We start from the raw sequence: 17692 nt of genomic DNA, 5'->3' as shown, positions 1-17692 counted from the left end.
TCAGGAAAACGATTTGAAAAAAACTGTAAGATCTGTAAAGTAGATGGCAGTTAGGTGATTTGGGCTTGTTTTTCATTGAATGAGATGGTATGAGCTTTAATACCATGAAGTTGATTTGCTGCTTCGATTTTTAATTCAAAACCACATCCCGCGAACAGGACACAAGTCAGCAGGTTCCCCTTCCTTTTATGAAGGTATTCAGGGATTTTTTTTATAAGAGATCTCTCTCTCTCTCTCATTTCTCATTAATTAAAAAAGAATAAATGCATTATTATCATTTATTGTTTCTTTTCTTTATACCATTTACACGCACTCGTGGATAGCACAGGCGGTAGGAACACCGTCCTCCTCACACCAGCTGGAAAAATCGTCAGTTCGAGTCCAGTCTATGACGGGGAGGGGAACTTTTATGAATTTTTTTCACAACGTGGCTGAGTTAGTCGCTCTCAAGCGAGGGTAACATAGTTTTTTCTCCTGAAAACTCGGGTTTCTCGTCCAGCAAACAAAACCGACCTCAGAACACGCGCATTTTATAGACAATATAAACGGGGCAATATGGTCTTAGTCGCTGATGCTCCTAAAACCCTACTAAAACTGCTTATATTAAAGATCTCAGGGCGCTCTGGTCGCAGAAGAGAACAGATCGGTGGATTTTTGGCTGCTATAAAGCGATAAGTATTTTGATAGTTTTACCATATTCTTCGTTAATTAGCATACCCTGGTGTGCAAAATTTAAGGACCAGTCAGGTTTTCACCTTAGCTTCTCATAGGAGTGGCCTGGATAATGAAAAAACATACCAAAGGAACCTCGTGAGGTACGAAAATGATGAAGGAAACAACACCGACACAACGACGGAAACAAAATGATAAAAAAGGATTTTATTCAAAAATGGAAACATAGCACTGGCTGCCATGATATAGATGCATCACTACCAAAAATGGAACAAAGGGAAGAGGTGGTCCTCAGTGGGAGATATGGCCACCCTTAATGTCGATGCAGGCTTTGCACCGCCTATCCATACTTAGAATAATGTTGTTGATAAATTCTAGCCGTAACATCGTCCATTCCTCTGTCAGCGCCATCTTCAGCTGGTGAGCATTTTCAGGTGGGTGTGGAAGTGCAGCTAGACGTCTCCCCAGAGTGTCCCATATGTGTTCGATGGGATTTAGATCGATGGAAACGGGCAGGCGGCCAATCCATATGAATAATGCCGTCACTTTCCAAAAACATATCAACAGCTGCAGTGCCATGTCGCGTTATCATCCATAAACACGAACTCGGGGCCAATGGCACTTCGCAACAGACGCACATGGGGAAGGATTACCTCAGTACAGTAGCGTGCACTGGTTACAGTACCGCCTTCCAGTATCTGGAGTTGTGTACGTTCATCCAAGATAACGCCTCCCCAGACGAGAACACCTCGACCGCCATATCGATCCCTTTCAGTGATGTTTGCGGGATGATACCGTGTGCTAACCTCTCGCCAGATTAACTGACGTCCAGAATCACTGCTGAGACTGAATCTACTCTCATCAGTAAAGAGTATTTTAAATAAAGATTTTGTGGTTGTAACCTTTTTAAATAGTGTTGGTCCTTAAGTTTTGAACACCAGTGTAATTAAGACACAGCATGGGTTTGTTAAAGGGAGGTTTTGTCTGACCAATTTGATTAGATACTGTGATGTGGTCACAAAGGAACTGAATGTCAAAAATATCATATACTTGGATATCGTATATAATTTACTTGAATATCATATACTTGGATTTCAGGAAAGCTTTTGATACTGTTTGATATCATATACTTGGATTTCAGGAAAGCGTTTGATACTGTTGCGCATGGAAGATTCCTGTACAAACTGGAGAGGTATGGCATTAAGGGTAAGTTGCTACAATGGATAAATGGATAGTTGGGTGGGAGACGACAGAGAGTGGTAATCGATGTACACTGCTCTTCGTGGACAAATGTTATTAGTAGAGTTCCTCAGAGTTCGGTGTTGGGCCCATTGTTGTTTTGTATATTTATCAGTGTTATTGATGAGTATATTTATCAGTGTTATTGATGAGTATATTTATCAGTGTTATTAGTGGAGTCCCTCACAGTTCGGTGTTGGGCCCATTGTTGTTTTGTATATTTATCAGTGATATTGATGAAAGTATACCAGGTTTAATGTCCAAATTTGCAGATAATACAAAGGTTGGCAGGGTTGTTAACGACAGTAAACACAGTATGCTACTCCAACTGGACCTAGATAAGTTGTCAAAATGGGCTGAGAAGTGGAAACTGAAGTTTAACATTGACAAATGCAAAGTTTTGCCTATGGGTAGCAATAAACCAAGAGAAACGTATCAACTGTGTGGTACTACATTCGGAGAAATGGAAAGTGAAAAAAACCTGGGGATAATTCTGCAGTCAAATATTAAGTTTGCTGAGCAGTGCAGACGGGCGGCCAGGGAAGGTCATGAAGTCTTGTGAATGATATATAGGAATTTTGCCAGCAGGGGCAAGGAGGTGATTATCCCGTTGTACAAGGCAAGTTTAGGCCACACCTAGAGTACTGTGTACAGATCTGGGGGCCTCATTTCAGAATGGATGTAGAGTTGCTAGAACGAGTACAAAGAAGGACAAGATTGGTGAGAGTTAAAAAGGGGTGCTCTTACCAAGAAAGGCTTAAGTTCTGCAATTTGAAGCTCCTGAAGAGTAGGCACCTGCGAGGTGACCTGATTGAGGTGCATAAGGCCTTGAATGGATTGAGCAAGCTGAATGCTGATGGGATTCTTCCTCTTGCTCAGATTAAGAATCCGAGGCGCCATAGATTCTAATTGAAGGAAGACAGTTGTAGAATAGATGTGCGGAAATTCGACTTTAGTCAGCAGGTGGTTGATTGGTGGAACAGACTTCCATCTTTTGTTGTGGAAGTTGATAGCCTAAATAAATTTAAGGCTGAGCTGGACACGCATTTGGAACGAATGGAGGGGTGAAATGGGAGGATTTTTTTTTTTTTTTTTGGCTGATGCTGCATAAGCTTGCTTTCTTGCATCGTTTGCTTCTACTAAGGTTAATGCTAATCTCATGAAACTAAAAAAAAAAAGTTGCCACAGAACTCTGAGAGTTCACAGAACAGTTTGAAAATCTATGCTATGCCTAGGCAAGTAGTTGCATATAAATGGGTATAGATAAAAGACTTGAATATAGAGAAATATCCGGGCACACGTCAGCTTTACAATGATGCTGCTGCCAGTCAGTAGAAAAGCATGTCAGTTCCCCATAGGCCGCTATGACACCCGTAGCCAGGTGAGCAGGAGCAGCAGAGCGTAGCACACGCTTCTTAATTAGACCGGGGTTCGAGCCCGTGACCACTAAATACGGAGGATTCGGAAAGCAGGGAATGACCACCGCATATCCCCGGAGCAATATGGCCTTAGTTGCTAATGTTCCTAAAAACCAAAAAACAACAACAGCTATGACACTTAATCCTTTTTGGGTAGGCCTCTTTCAACGAACCATAGACTGCAGCGAGTACAGTTTCCATTCCTCTTATAAAACAGTGACAAGTTCTAGTACCTCAATGTGAAATATATTGGTTTGAACATTACCGGAAAGTTCAGTTCGGTTGATATGGGAGATTCAGAAAGTTCAGAACATAGCATTGACAATGAAAAGTGATAGTAACTTTTTTTCTTTTTTTTTGGATAGCACGAAAAGTACATTAATTTTGTATACACTGTACTGATATTTTGATTAGTAAGCATTTCTGAATTTTATGTTTCGGATATATAAAATACGTTTACTAATATAGTACTTTATTTCTTGATTCGTTTTCCTTAAAATTCGAAGAAACTGAATTTCAATTTTGGTTGTATAAATTTTAACTCCCATTTCTTTTGATAAGCTAAATATTAAAGTAAGTTTTACGCAGCACTTTTACTGGCTTACAGGTTCTACTAGTATATATACAGCACCTGTATGCAACCCGTTTCTCGTGTAAAATCTTCGCGTTCTGAATTTTAATGCTTCTTGACCGTAGGGTCACGAAGCATTAAAGTCAGTATAGATCAATATGAAAATCCCAGCACCTCTCTTTCAAGGTGCTGGGATTTCAAAAGCTGCTGGAAACCATCATGAAACAAGTAATTACATGGGCTGTGTTAGGGTAACTAAGAGTAAGAACAGGTGCATGTATACTTACATGCACACCAATGCTAGGAGTAAAGTAAATAAATTTGATGAATTTGAAGTACTGGTCAAAGCTTTTTTTTTGTTAGGATTTTTTATTTTTATTTTTGTTAGGATATCAGAGACAATCAGAGATATCTGTTCAATGTGTACAGGAAGGATACACAGGAAAGGAAAGGAGGGGTTTATGTTGTTAGTTAAGAAACTTAAAATTTAAGGCAGTGCATCCAGTTGATATGTGTGGACAGTGCAGTTTGGTGAGCCAGTTTGGTGTGAAATAAGCACTGGGAATGGGAAAATGAGAGTGGGAGTGTGTTACAGGCCTAATGACTCTGATGAGTACAATGAACAACTGTACAGAAAAATAGAGTGGGCCAGTAAATCAGAATGTCTTATAATTGAAGATTTTAACTTCCCTGTTATTGACTGGAATTTGTGTGTTGGTCACTCGCACACTAGTTTGTGAATTTATTAGATGATTGTTTTCTACAGCAACATTTTCGAGAGGCAACTAGAGGGAGAAATGCTCGTGATCTGATTATCAGCAATGGTTCTTCATGCATTAAGAATCTGCAGATAAAGGAACCACTAGGCACAGTGTGCTGATGTTGGATTTGCTTAGAGGTGTACCTACCATCAAGGGCAAAAGGAGGGGTTTTTGCTTTCGTAAACGTGACTACGGTGGTCACCTTTAATGATTTTATAATAACTGAGAGGAACGTGGAAGAAAATTATTAAAGTTAAACATAAGAAAGACACCGGGGGTGAACGGGATCTATCATTTTATATTAAGGAATGCAGTGAAGAAAGTAAACAAACCCTTAGCCATAATTATGAGAGCATCCTTGGATTCGGGGGTGGTTCAGCACATTGGAAATTTGCGAGTGTATCCCGAATACACAAAAGGGTATCAAAGAGTGACATGAGTATTTACAGACCTGTTAGTTTAAATTCTGTTCCAGGGAAAATAACGGTGTCACTGGTAAAATAAGTAATGCAGGATCATCTAGACAGACATGGCCGCAATTATACTCCAGACACAGCATAGGTTTGTTAAGGAGAAATCTTGTTTTACCGATTTTATTGTATACTACGATGTGATCACAAAGGAACTGGATGCAAAAAATAATTTTGAAAGCATAAGTGGATTTCAGGAAATCTTTTGATAATGTGCAAATTGCAGCTGTGTGGAATTGAAGCAAATTGCTGCTATGGACAAAGGAATGGTTCAGTGGGAGAAGAACGTGAGTGATAATCAATGGACACTGTTTTCTTCGTAGACTAGTGTTATCAGTGGAGTTCAGTGTTATCAGTGGAGGGCTCAGTGTTGGGCCCATTGGTGTTTACTGTATTTATAAGTGATATTATTGAAGGCATATCAGAGTTAATGTCCAAGTTTGCAGATAATACAAACATTGGTTTATGACAGTAACAAAAGGATCTACAAAAGTTAGGCAGATGGGCTGAGAAATGACAACTGAATTTTAATATTGATACTGATAATTGCAAAGTACTGCATATGGGAAACAGTAATTGCAGAATAACGTATCCTGAGAATAGTACCAACTGCGTGATACTATTGGAGGCAATGAATACCTGAAATGGAAAGTTTTTTTTTTTTTTTTTTGCTGATACTGTATAAGTTTGCTTTCTTTTTTCTTTGATCATTTGCTATTGCTAATGAACGATCGTTACTTAAATTGTAACAGTTATGGCATTAAGGGCCAGTTACTACTATAGATAAAGAGAGATAGCTAGGTGGTAGGACAAAGAGTCATTAAAAATGGCCTGCTCCTCGTGAACTAATGTGAAGGGTGGTGTTCCACAGGGTTCTGTTCTCGACTCCTTATTGCTTCTAATATTCATTTCATTAATGCTATTGATGTATGTGTTTCAAGTTTAATCTGTAAGTTTTCTGATGATACAAAGATCAACAGTGTCATTAGTGTCACTGTTGGTGATACTAATGATACTAATCAGTGTGTGCTACTTCGACAAGACTTGGATAAATTATTTGGATTTTTGGATTGGTTGAGAAGTGTATAGTGTTTCTTGTCAAGCGGCACCAGGGCCCCCAACTGCCCCCATAAGCGGAAAATGGTCAGGCTGAGTAAAAACCAAAGAATTGGGGTCACCCGGTAAGCTAATACATATACAGTACCTGTACCGTATATATAAATTGGGTGTTCTCTGGTCGATTTGCCTGTTTTTTTGGACAAAAAATACCTTGCTGTATACGCCTGAGACCGACTAACTCAGCCACGGAGTGAAAAAATCCCATTAAAGTTAATCGCGTCATCGACGGGATTCGAACCCGGGTCTTTTCCACCCGGTGTGGGGAGGATATTTATTATTTTAGGGTTGTCCGTAATTAAATACATTAACCCGTATTTGTATCTGTAAATTGCGTATGTTCTATGGTTGATTTGCCTGTTTTGCTGGACGAAAAAACCCCAGTTACTGGGGAGAAAAACCTTGCTATCTACGCCTGAGACCAACTAACTCAGCCACGGAGTGAAAAAAGCCCATTAAAGTTCCTCGCGTCATCGACGGGATTCGAACCCAGGCCTTTTCCACCCGGTGTGGGGCGGTGTGGGGAGGATAGGCTAAGAAATGGCAACTGAGGTTTAACACTGAAAAACGCATCTGTAATCTTGTAATCTTAGAGTAAAGTACCAGTTGGGTTCCGCCAAACTGAAGATCGCAAATAATGAAAAGAGCTTGGGAGTAACTATACTGTCTCACGTGAAGTTTTTGAGCAGCGGGAACAAAGTGCTAGGACAGCTGATGAGGTTTTGTCAATAACACACAGAAAGAGATAAATCGGCGATTATTTCCTTAAACCAAGCAATGATTAGGCCGCACCTTGAATATTACGTATCGTTCTGACGACTCCAGAAGTCACCCCGCGTAAAAGGCTTTGAAGGTAAACAAAATGTTGAGAGAAATTTCCTGAAATCCAAGCATATGCTTTCAAAATTATTTTTTTGCATCCAGTTCCTTTGTTATCACATCGTAATCACATGACATGCACAAGGAGACATCAATGCAAATTGAGAGGGATAATTGTAAACTAGATGTCAGAAAATTTTCATTTAGTCAAAGAACGGCTGAATGTAGGAATAATCTCTCACCTACCCTTGTGGAGGTTGGAAGTGTTTATCTAAATTTAAGGAGGAATTAGACAAATACTTCAAAGAAACGGGCAAATGAAAGGAGAGAAGGTAAGATTTTTTTAAATTTTCATTTAATTAAAATTTAAATTATTCAAAGTAAAATGAACTTTTAGCATTTGAGGTGAATAATAACTACATTTTTTTTTTTTTTTTCAGTATTCTTCTTCGGCTGTTCAGAAGACGATAATCAATCAAAAAGAAATAAAATTCCCTCACTGTTTTTGAATTAAGAAAACTACTTTTCTTAAAGAACGTTTTCTATAACCTCAGGGGCTCATATCTGGTGAGTATGGGCTTGGGTCCTGAGCTGGATATCATCATTCTTCTATTTCTTGGTGATTTCCTTCTACTTCTCTCTCTCTCTCTCTCACACACACACAGGGTAACTCAGAATGATTTTTTTTTTTTTTTGACTGGTGCAGCAAAAGCCTCAGGCTTCCTTGCACCATATGGTTAATTATAGTAATAATTTCCAAAAAAAAAAAATAATAATAATAATAAATAAAGAACCATTTCCGTCCAGAGAACTCAAATAAGCCATTTGAATTCAAATAAGCCATAGTTGAAATCACTTTGATTATAATGTGTTGAAATGCGTCTTCTCTCCATTTATTTTATAGTTTTAATCAGCATTAACGCATGACGAAATTCATTATCAAGGAATACATAAATTTGCGGATATCCTGTTAATTTTGCAGTTGTGTATTATTGAGTTACTAAAAAACTTTCGCTCGTCTTCACAGTTGAATACCTTTTGTCACCTTCACCTTTATTCCTTTTCACCTTTTTATGACACTTAATATTGTAATAACGAAGGATCAGTTTTCAAGGTTGCAACCATAACGGATATACATCTTGGTGACCGCCTTTCTATACACGTATCAAACAAAGGCGCATCCGAGCTCTACTTAAAGCACACAGTTCTGAAATATAAATCGCTCATTTAACATTACTTCCAGGAAATACTGAAAAATTCATAATTAATACCCATTTTGTTAAAATAATGTTTTGTGGAAAAGAAAAGTGACCTTCAATCCTCATTCTTTAACTTCATATTATAAGCTATTTCGACAGTGTGATGAAAATAAAATCACAAGATCAGTTGTGACCTCTATTTATTCGTCAACCAATATAAATGGTATCCGTATAACATATAAGTGAATACAGGGCTGAAAAATGAAAGGGTAAAAAAATTTAGCATCGCCAACATTATTAAATTTAGCATCATTATCAATATAAAAAATGATTATAGTACAGAAGATAAATGCGGACATATTTAGGTGGTACAGAGTGCGATCATTGTGAGTATTAAGTTGATTAATGCAAAAATGTAGCTCAGTATATTATGATATAAACAGGCTGCGATGAAACTGGCAATTATTCATGTATTCCACTTTGATGTAGAGAAATGTGCACACATTTCTTTGATGTCCCTGTACGATACACCCTACAAAAAACAACAAGAAAAGATTTAAAACGGAAATTTTCGTGAAAAAGCAAATACATTAAAGCATTTGTGTAAGGAATTATATTCATATTCTCTCTCTCTCAGCTTAAAACTAGTATGTAACCAAATATAGTTTCCCACTGGCTTTTGAGAATACACATCTTTAGTAATATTTGATTTTTCTGTATCGCTTTCTTATGATTTCTTACTATTATTATCCGGTTCTGGTACCAAGTATACAGATTTGTTGTTATGTCCAGTTATTATTACTATAGTTCGAGTAACTCTGACTTGTCCTGCAGGTGTTCAGGAGTACGATTTTCTGTAGTTCCTTGTAACTGTTGTGTTCTCTGGTAGCCCTATTGCTCTAGGGCTTTGGCACCACGCCTGGGGTTGACACGGTCATTGGGATGGTCGTTACTTGTTCCATAAACCACATTTCTTTGACTTCCTGCCTTAGGTCTGTGTACCTCCTGATCTTTTCCTCATAGGTTTTCTGGAGGTTGCTGGTGTTGGACACTGCTATGTCGATCAGGTAGGTGGTCATCTCCTTCTTGTCGATGAGGGCTATGTCTGGTCTGTTCTGCGGGATCGCCTTGTCAGTTATTATGGCGCGGTCCCAGTACAGCCTGTGGTTCGTATTTGTAATATGGAATTATAAAAAAGTGCCAATAATGTTAAGACTTTCTTAGGTGCTGTAAAGATGGTTTCCATTTGAACATGGCCTTACAAACAACTAAAGAAGATATATCTTTTCGTAACATTTAAACAGACCTTTGTATTCTGCTCATTGACTTTCGTGGCTGTGTCTTTCCACCCTTTTGGAAAGGTTCAGGATCGGATTGCGTCGACACAAGAGGAACTTATTGAAGTTTTTTCATTTGAAAAGAACTGCAGAATTTCATTGGTAACCTGGCACGAAATTAGCACGCAAACATGCATGAGAACGCACAGAATTAACTCAACAAAAATATTATTCGCCTTTATAACAAAGATCGCTTTTCATCTGGCCCAATAACGTATTGCTTTGTAGTATTAAGGCATTAAAAAAAAAAACCACTGCAAAGTATTCTATTCAGTTGCGTATTGCAGAACCGAACATGCTTCATTTATTAATCGACAGCGGCCACAGGTTATACACATCTTTAAATTACCACTATAGAAATCTTGATCATTTACTGAATGTTAATAAATAATAAATAAAATAAATTCATGCGGAATAGAAAAAAGCTAACAGCATTACTGGATTCAATTGCAGTTAAAGAAAACACACAAAAAAAAAAAAAAAAACTACGAGAGAAAGATGGAGTTGTACATCTTTTGCTTATATTTAAAATAAATAAATGCACAAGGCATAATACTTTAAGAGTTTGGTATCTATATAATATCGGTGTTTAGATACACCATAGATAACTCTTAATAAGCTACAAAGTAGTTGTTGTAGGCATCATTTGCTGTTTCTCATATTGTGCTCTGCCTTCACGACGAGTTGCCATGATATTGCACTACTTCGAATAAGTAACTCTTCACTAATAGAGAAGACTATTGTTACTTATTCTCAGTTGAGTACTACTCAGGTGGTACTCAACTGAGAATAAGTAACAATAGTCTTCTCTATTAGTGAAGAGTTACTTATTCGAAGTAGTGCAATATCATGGCAACTCGTCGTGAAGGCAGAGCACAATATGAGAAACAGCAAATGATGCCTACAACAACTACTTTGTATCTTTTGCTTATGAAAACTAACTTATAAACACGAAAAATTTACTTTACAGACGTACTTCTCATCATCTATTTTACTCCGAGGTAGTCTTATTCTTATCGTTTTCAAGATCTTCAAGCAGAGTAGTATACTGAAAAGTGGAGGTTTCATTCATTTGATTCTCGTTCTCCAGTTTCGTTTGATTAACCATGTTTTCTTCTTCTGAGAGCAGCATGCTCTCGTTCTCTTCGCTACTCGATTCCTGAGATAGACTTCGTTCAAGAGTCATGTTACACACCTATAAGACACGAGAAAACATTGCTTTACATCAAAGATAATATTTTTATTTTACGTATTTGAGTTATCCAAAAAAAGTATATTTAAAAATATTTTTAAATGGATACAGAAAATGACAAGAAATACCGTTTTGTTCTGTATTAATTCATTTATTGTAAACAAAGACCCTTCTCCCTCTTGTCTTCTTTTTTCTGCAAACACATTTGCAGAAAATGGCATTACTATTAAAGTTTAAAATCATTTTCGCCAGTTATCAGCCTCGCTGGGAGGAATTGAATGTTTTGACAGATTATAAACTCTTGATACTCTAATTTTTGCGTTTGATGCTTAAGTTTTGAACATTAATAAAGCAGGTACTTTCCATTAGCATAATCCAAGTGTAACATAATTCCCACTTATATTCGTACTTTCCATGCTATTCTGAGCTTAATGTTTAAAAGTATACTTCGTATGATCACTTTATTAAAATGTCTTCACCATTACGTGAAACACCGGTCCATAGCAATCTTAATAAATCAATATTTTCATAAAATTTTTCTTAACTTTTATTTAGCGCCTCTTTTTCAGAAACGTTAAAGATCTATGCATTTCATAAATAATAACATGATTAAAGAAGTACTACTTCAATATACAATACTTACTTCTTTCATTTCTTCATACAGACAGGCCGCAAAATTTGATACCTTTAAAAAAAAAACGTTAAGATTTAATTCTGGAACATTTATCTTTAATTTTAAAGACAAAAATTTCTCATTTCACACATAAAAAAAATAACCAATGATATATTTCGGATGCAAAGATTTAGAGAGGGAAAAGAATATATTAAACAACTTTCACAGAATTTCACTTTATTGAAATATTTGATGTCGGAATTTAATATTTCCGTAACCACATAGAAAAACAGATAATGGGACTGTCTGAAAATCAAAACAGGCGACATAGCGTAATCGGAAGTCTTCATTCATTCATTAAGCCAGGATAGGCGTGCATTAAGCGCCAGAGTAAAGGCTATGAGGCATTAATGTATTGTGCCTCTAACGGCGTACATTCTTCGATCGATTTGATGTTTTCAGAGTTTAAAAACCGGGTTTAATCGGTTTAGCAGTTGATTCGTGGCACTTTTGGTGGTGGCCCTCTCCAGAGACCGGATAACTGAGGCACATTGTGAAAGCAGACAATAAAAATTCTTGTGTCATTGACGAAATTTGAACTCAGGCTATTTCCACACGGGAGGATGATCATAACCACTGTGCAACTCACGAGGATCACTGGAGGCAGGGCTGATTCAGGGCTTGTACTGATGGCGAAATGACCACAGCCATTGCAGGCATAGAGGATGCCTCTATGTTCGATGCTTTTAATATTTTCAATTTTTCGCGTTCTACGTGGTGGGACCCCGAAAAGGTTTCTTTCCAAGCCAAACCGAAACCATAAGCCAGTAATGACTCCAATTATCCGACCAGTTAGTTAACTTGTGTGTTAGGTGTTAGTGCCTGAAGAGCATATTTGTAGACATCAGATATACTTTAAATTCATTTAAACTATCAACTTCCGCAACAGCAAGTAAAACTTTATTCCAAATCAATTACTATTTGGCCAATGACATAGCTAAAATTTTGGACCCTTGTCCAAAGATCAGCCGAAGGGTTCCTCTCTCTGTTTTTATTAACGTGAAACGCCAATGTTTACTCGTAAAAATATTATTTATGTTGTACATTTTAAGTAATATTCAACAAATCTAAAAACTACAAGAAATTGTTTAAAAAGCTGGTTTGTTACGATGCTTATGAGTGGAGGGGGGGGGGGTTAAGTGTTCCTAAGCTTTTACACCATCAGTGTAGTTATGGCGTTTTAGGCACCGTTGTCTGACTCCCCTAAATATTACTATTCGTTTAACGGTAAGATTGGACAACAATCTCGTATATTTTCAATATAAAGGGGAGGGGGAACGTAACTCCTTTATACTGCAATTTGGATTGGCATTGTGATTAACATTAGAGATTTTGCTATGCAAAACAGCTTAAAACCTTTAATGCTGCAATAAACATATTTCTACTTTTGGTTTTCCTCTAGTATGGACGAGAGTTATCAGAGAGGGACAATTATTTAGGAAAACAGAACATTCATTGAAGACCTAGTCCTAGCATACACAACACATTCACAATTTAACATGAATAAAATTAGTTTGAATGGTATTGAACATATTTCCCATCTTCCTCTATTTAACTCCACGCATAAACTTATATAGAAATATTCCATTTGAATACTAAGCGTGCTTAAATACTAAGATACATTAATAGTTAAGACACAAAAGGTATATAAGATACCAAATACTAGGAAGAAATCACTCATCATTATCGTTCCTCTTGTATAGGAATTAACCCGATTATTTCTATTCACTTATTGTTATCTCAGACATTCTCCATCCATATTTATGGAATACTATTCGTAGAATAGGCATTTTCCACTTACCAAACTCACTGTGGCGCTGGGCCCTCAGAAGTTCAGGCGGTCGGGCGACGGAAGAACCAGCCTGGATATGGCGTTGGCTTCCTTAGTCCTAGCAGCGATCCCCATCAGCTTCTCATGGCGGCTTCTCGTCAATCTCCTTCTCTGTCGGACCACTTTCCTCCGTTGAATTCTTTCAGTACGATTCAACTCCCTTCTCTCGCCCGCCTTTTTTTTAGCTGCCCGAAACTCTCTCAAAGTTTTGAGAATCTTGGCATTCTACTGGACCGTCCGGATCGGGGACTCAGATCCCTATCACTCGTATAACATGTAATGGTCAGAAAGTAAAGAGCTGGACACATCATCTTTTCTTCGTCACCCTACACCTTCGCCCCCCCTCGGGGCTAAAAGCGGTGCCTGCGAAACCTATGAGCTGTTGCGACACTGACATAGGAAACCCTTTATTGCTAGGTGGTTCAAATATCTACCTCTTACTAGACCTGCGTAAACATTTTCATATTTCGCCATGAGAATTCCCCCCCCCCGCTGCTTCATGTAACGGGTTAAATTCTACTGGCCTCCTTTGGCCTTGGAGCGGTGGCCTTATTATGTTAAGAAATAGTTCAGAACAAAGCTTCTTATGGTTATGAGCTTTTTTTTGTTGAGTTACCAAGGGAGTTGGTTTTTCCAAACGTATTCTCCTTTTTTATCAGTACAAAAATAATATCTGCTCAAACATCTGGCTTTTATTATTAAACTGGAAGAATACAAGTGCATATGGTCTACTAATGATAAGAATATATTAAGAGAGGAAGAAAAGGAGGGAAGTGATTAAACAAAACACGGACTAACTTGCAGTAGAAATATTAAAAAAAAAACATTTGCGCAAGTGAACTGTACAGACCACAATATGCAAAAAAAAAAAAAAAAAAAAGCCTAATAAACATGGGTCCTTAAGTGAATCGTTTTCGAGATATTGCCCATTTCCAGTTGGGATCCACCACTGACAAGGCGAACTGTCAGTGGTGGGATACATCACTGACTTATTTGTTTAGGTTAGATTATGCTCATTCTCTCCCTTTCCCCTCTCTCAATGCTCTGAGACGTTGTAGGCATACTATACTGGTGTGCAAAATTTAAGGACCAGTCAAATTTTCGTCTAGCAAAACACGAAATCGACCAGAGAACACATGCAATTTACGTACATATTACATATGGGCAGATGAGTTAGTTCTGGAGAGGCCGTACTATGACAGTTAAAAGATGGTGTCTATCTTGTTCACTTCAAAATGTTACCATACAGTTTATCTTTAAATAAGGATCAAAGGACTTGATAAAAATTACAAAACAATTTCTCTCCAGAACAGCATTGCAAGGACTTTTGACAATACTGTAATCCACAGGAATTTATCCTACTACTATCTGAAACTTTTCATGGTTCAAAACAATATGCATTCCTCAAAGTTAGATCGGTCACCACTAAACTTATTCTATTTGGCAGTTTGCTTCTGACTGCGTCCACAGGGTCAAAACTAATGGTCAAATTTTCCTATTTAACATTCTTATCAATACCTTCTCAGGATCCTCAATTCAATCAACCACATTTTGCGATCAAACTCTGCTCAAACATTTCGAAATCATCGGATCATCAACTCCAGCAAGTTCTAAAAAAACTCCATTTAAGTGCCTCTTTTGTAACTTTCAAATCTAATAATTTTGCCTGTTCCTATGAGTGATCAAATTACTGATTTGGAAGTTATTTTCTTAAGTAACTGCCGATTTGACAACCATATCAATCATGTCAATAGTAAATCTTTTAAAATAATTGGATACATCAGGACGACGTTTCTCCACTTCAGAAGTTACAGATATGCTGTCCAGAACGAAGCAACCGTTTTACCAATCACAGACTATACTTCCGTTGTGTGGAATTCCTACAGGAAAATTTACTTGGAAAAAATTCAGAGCTATCCACAGTAACTTCGTATGATACCACTCCTCCAGTGATCCTCAATTCTACAACTCATATTACTATCCATCTCTCATATTATTATTAGTCACCATTGTATTTACTTTCACCTCAAAACTCTTGAGGTAAGAATTAACCTTAGCTAATCTGAAGTTTCTTCATAAAATTCTCTTTGGGATTCTTCGATACTACTGAAAATGATTAACTTTCATGTCCTTCATAGGACAACCAAACATCAGCAGATTTACTCTAATCAGTAAAGAGTACCTTAAATAAAGATTTTGTGATTGTAAATTTTAGAAATTGTGTTGATCCTTAAGTTTTGCACACCAGTGTAGTACTTGTCAAAAGGACAGTCAACATGGAAAGAGGTTACAGCAACGAAGAGTATGCGGACATGCACTTCATATATGGTAAAGCCAACGACAGTGCGCTCGAGGCTGCACGGTTGTACAAGAAGCATTTCCCCTCCGAAGGCAGTCCAACAGACGCACATTCATCAGGGTACATCAACGCCTTAGAGAACATGGGCGCTTTGCACATGGAGCACGAGCAGGTAGGCCCAGAAGCATAACACCTGATGTAGAGGAAAGGGTGTTAGAAAGAATATTCAAATTATTATATTATATTATGGCCACCCATAATTTCTTACATATACCCATATATGTATCATGACTGTAAATTGCGTGTGTTCTCTGGTCTATTTTCCAGAGAACCTTGCTATCTACGCCTGAGATCGACTATGTTAGAAAGAATAAAAAAAAAAAAAAAAAAAACTATTATATTTAGGCCACCCGAATAATTAAATTCATCTGCCGTGCTGTGTTTTATGTCTCTTAATTAATTGATTGTATTCTATGGTCGATTTGTCTGTTTGCTGGACGGAAAACCAGTTTCTGGGGAAAAAAAAAACTTGCTATCTACGCCTGAGACCGACTAACTCAGCCACGGAGTGAAAAAAAGCCCACTAAAGTTCCTCGCGTCATCGACGGGGTTCGAACCCGAGCCTTTTCTACCCAGGTGGGGAGGACGGTGACGATACCACTGTGCTACCCGCGCAGACTGTTAGAAAGAATAGAACAAAATCCAGGAATTTCGACAAGGAGGGTTGCTCTGCAGGAGCGTGTACTGAGTCATAGCAGTGTGTGCCGAATTTTACATCGCCAATTACTGTACTCCTACCATATCCAGCGTGTACAAGGTCTCAGCAATACAGACTACCCTCCCAGAGTGTACTTCTGCCAGTGAATGCAGAACAGTGTGTCCAGAACTCCCAATTTTTAAACATTTTGTTCACTGACGAAGCTGGGTTTACTCGTGATGGTATTTTTAATTTTCATAACTATCAAGTTTGGTCCGACGAAAATCCTAATGCAATTTACGAGTCACGACATCAGCAACGCTTCTCATTGAATTTCTGGGGAGAACTACTAGGAGACCATCTAATTGGACCACACTTTCTGCCAAACAGGCTAACAGGAGAGCTGTACCTTCATTTCCTGCAGAATGTTCTTCCAGACCTCCTTGATGATGATGATGATGATGTTCCACTTCAGCAACGCCAGAACATGTGGTTTATGCATGATTGTGCACCGGCACATTTTGCTCGAGTTGTGACTCGGTATCCAACTAGAAGGTATAGTCAACGGTGGATAGGTAGGGGTGGGCCTGTAAGGTGGCCTCCCAGATTACCAGACTTAAATCCTATGAATTTTTGTATCTGGGGTCATGTAAAAAGCTTGGTCTACACTTCAGACATTAACACAGTTGAGGAATTGCAGCGTCCGGTTGAAGGAACCTTTCAGCAAATTAGAAATGACAAAAAATGCCTGAGAGGATTCGCAACTCAATGCAGAGAAGACTACAAGGCTGCGTACGGTTCAGCATTTTGAACACCTTTTGTAACGTCCTGTAACATCTGTAAAATCCTGCGGTGTTGAAACCAAAAATGTATTATCTTATGTTTAATAACACCACCCTAAGCAAAGGTTTCACAGCTTTTTTGTTAAACTAGTGCTCTCATAGTCAGTGGCGGATCTTAACAAAAAATGTGCATTATCTCGAAAACGGTTCATTTGCGGCCCGATATTCACTCGGACATTTTTGCTTATTTTAGTTTGTACTTTTCACCTTTAAATTATTGACCATCATTTTTGAAACACCCTGTATAATAATACTGCTATTTGATATATTTTTTTTCTACAATATATCCTTGGATTCACGGGACCAACAGATGTGCGAATGTATCCTCAATTCACAGAGGGGATCAAAGGGTGACATGAGTAAATACAGGCCTGTTTACGTGACTTCTGTTCCAGGGAAAATAATGGAGTCACTGGTTAAAGAAACAATGTGGGACCATCTATATAGGAATACAGTTTTATTGCAGTCACAGCGTGGAACAGTTAAATGACAATTTTGTCGAACCAACCTGATTGGATACTGTGATGCAGTAAAAAAGGAACTGCACATAAATAAA

General features: G+C 37.9%; 1 protein-coding gene across 1 annotated transcript in view; it reads right to left on the bottom strand.

The window, feature by feature from the left end:
- Positions 1 to 8617: 8617 nt before the first annotated feature.
- Positions 8618 to 17692, bottom strand: part of LOC150076171 (uncharacterized) — a 30185-nt gene continuing 21110 nt past the window's right edge. The window contains exons 6-8 of the mRNA XM_090387575.1: positions 11438 to 11479; positions 10579 to 10797; positions 8618 to 8797 (exon numbers count right to left, since the gene is read on the bottom strand). Of these exons, the coding sequence (XP_090243701.1) occupies positions 10594 to 10797; positions 11438 to 11479 (246 nt within the window). The 3' untranslated portion in view covers positions 8618 to 8797; positions 10579 to 10593. The remainder of the gene's footprint in view (positions 8798 to 10578; positions 10798 to 11437; positions 11480 to 17692) is intronic.

This window comes from Mastigoproctus giganteus, chromosome 13 (assembly GCF_048544385.1).
Source record: "Mastigoproctus giganteus isolate SK-2022 chromosome 13, ASM4854438v1, whole genome shotgun sequence".
Taxonomy (NCBI): Eukaryota; Metazoa; Arthropoda; class Arachnida; order Uropygi; family Thelyphonidae; genus Mastigoproctus; species Mastigoproctus giganteus.
The sequence above is the reverse complement of the archived record's forward strand: the minus strand, read 5'-3'. Positions and strand labels throughout refer to the sequence as shown.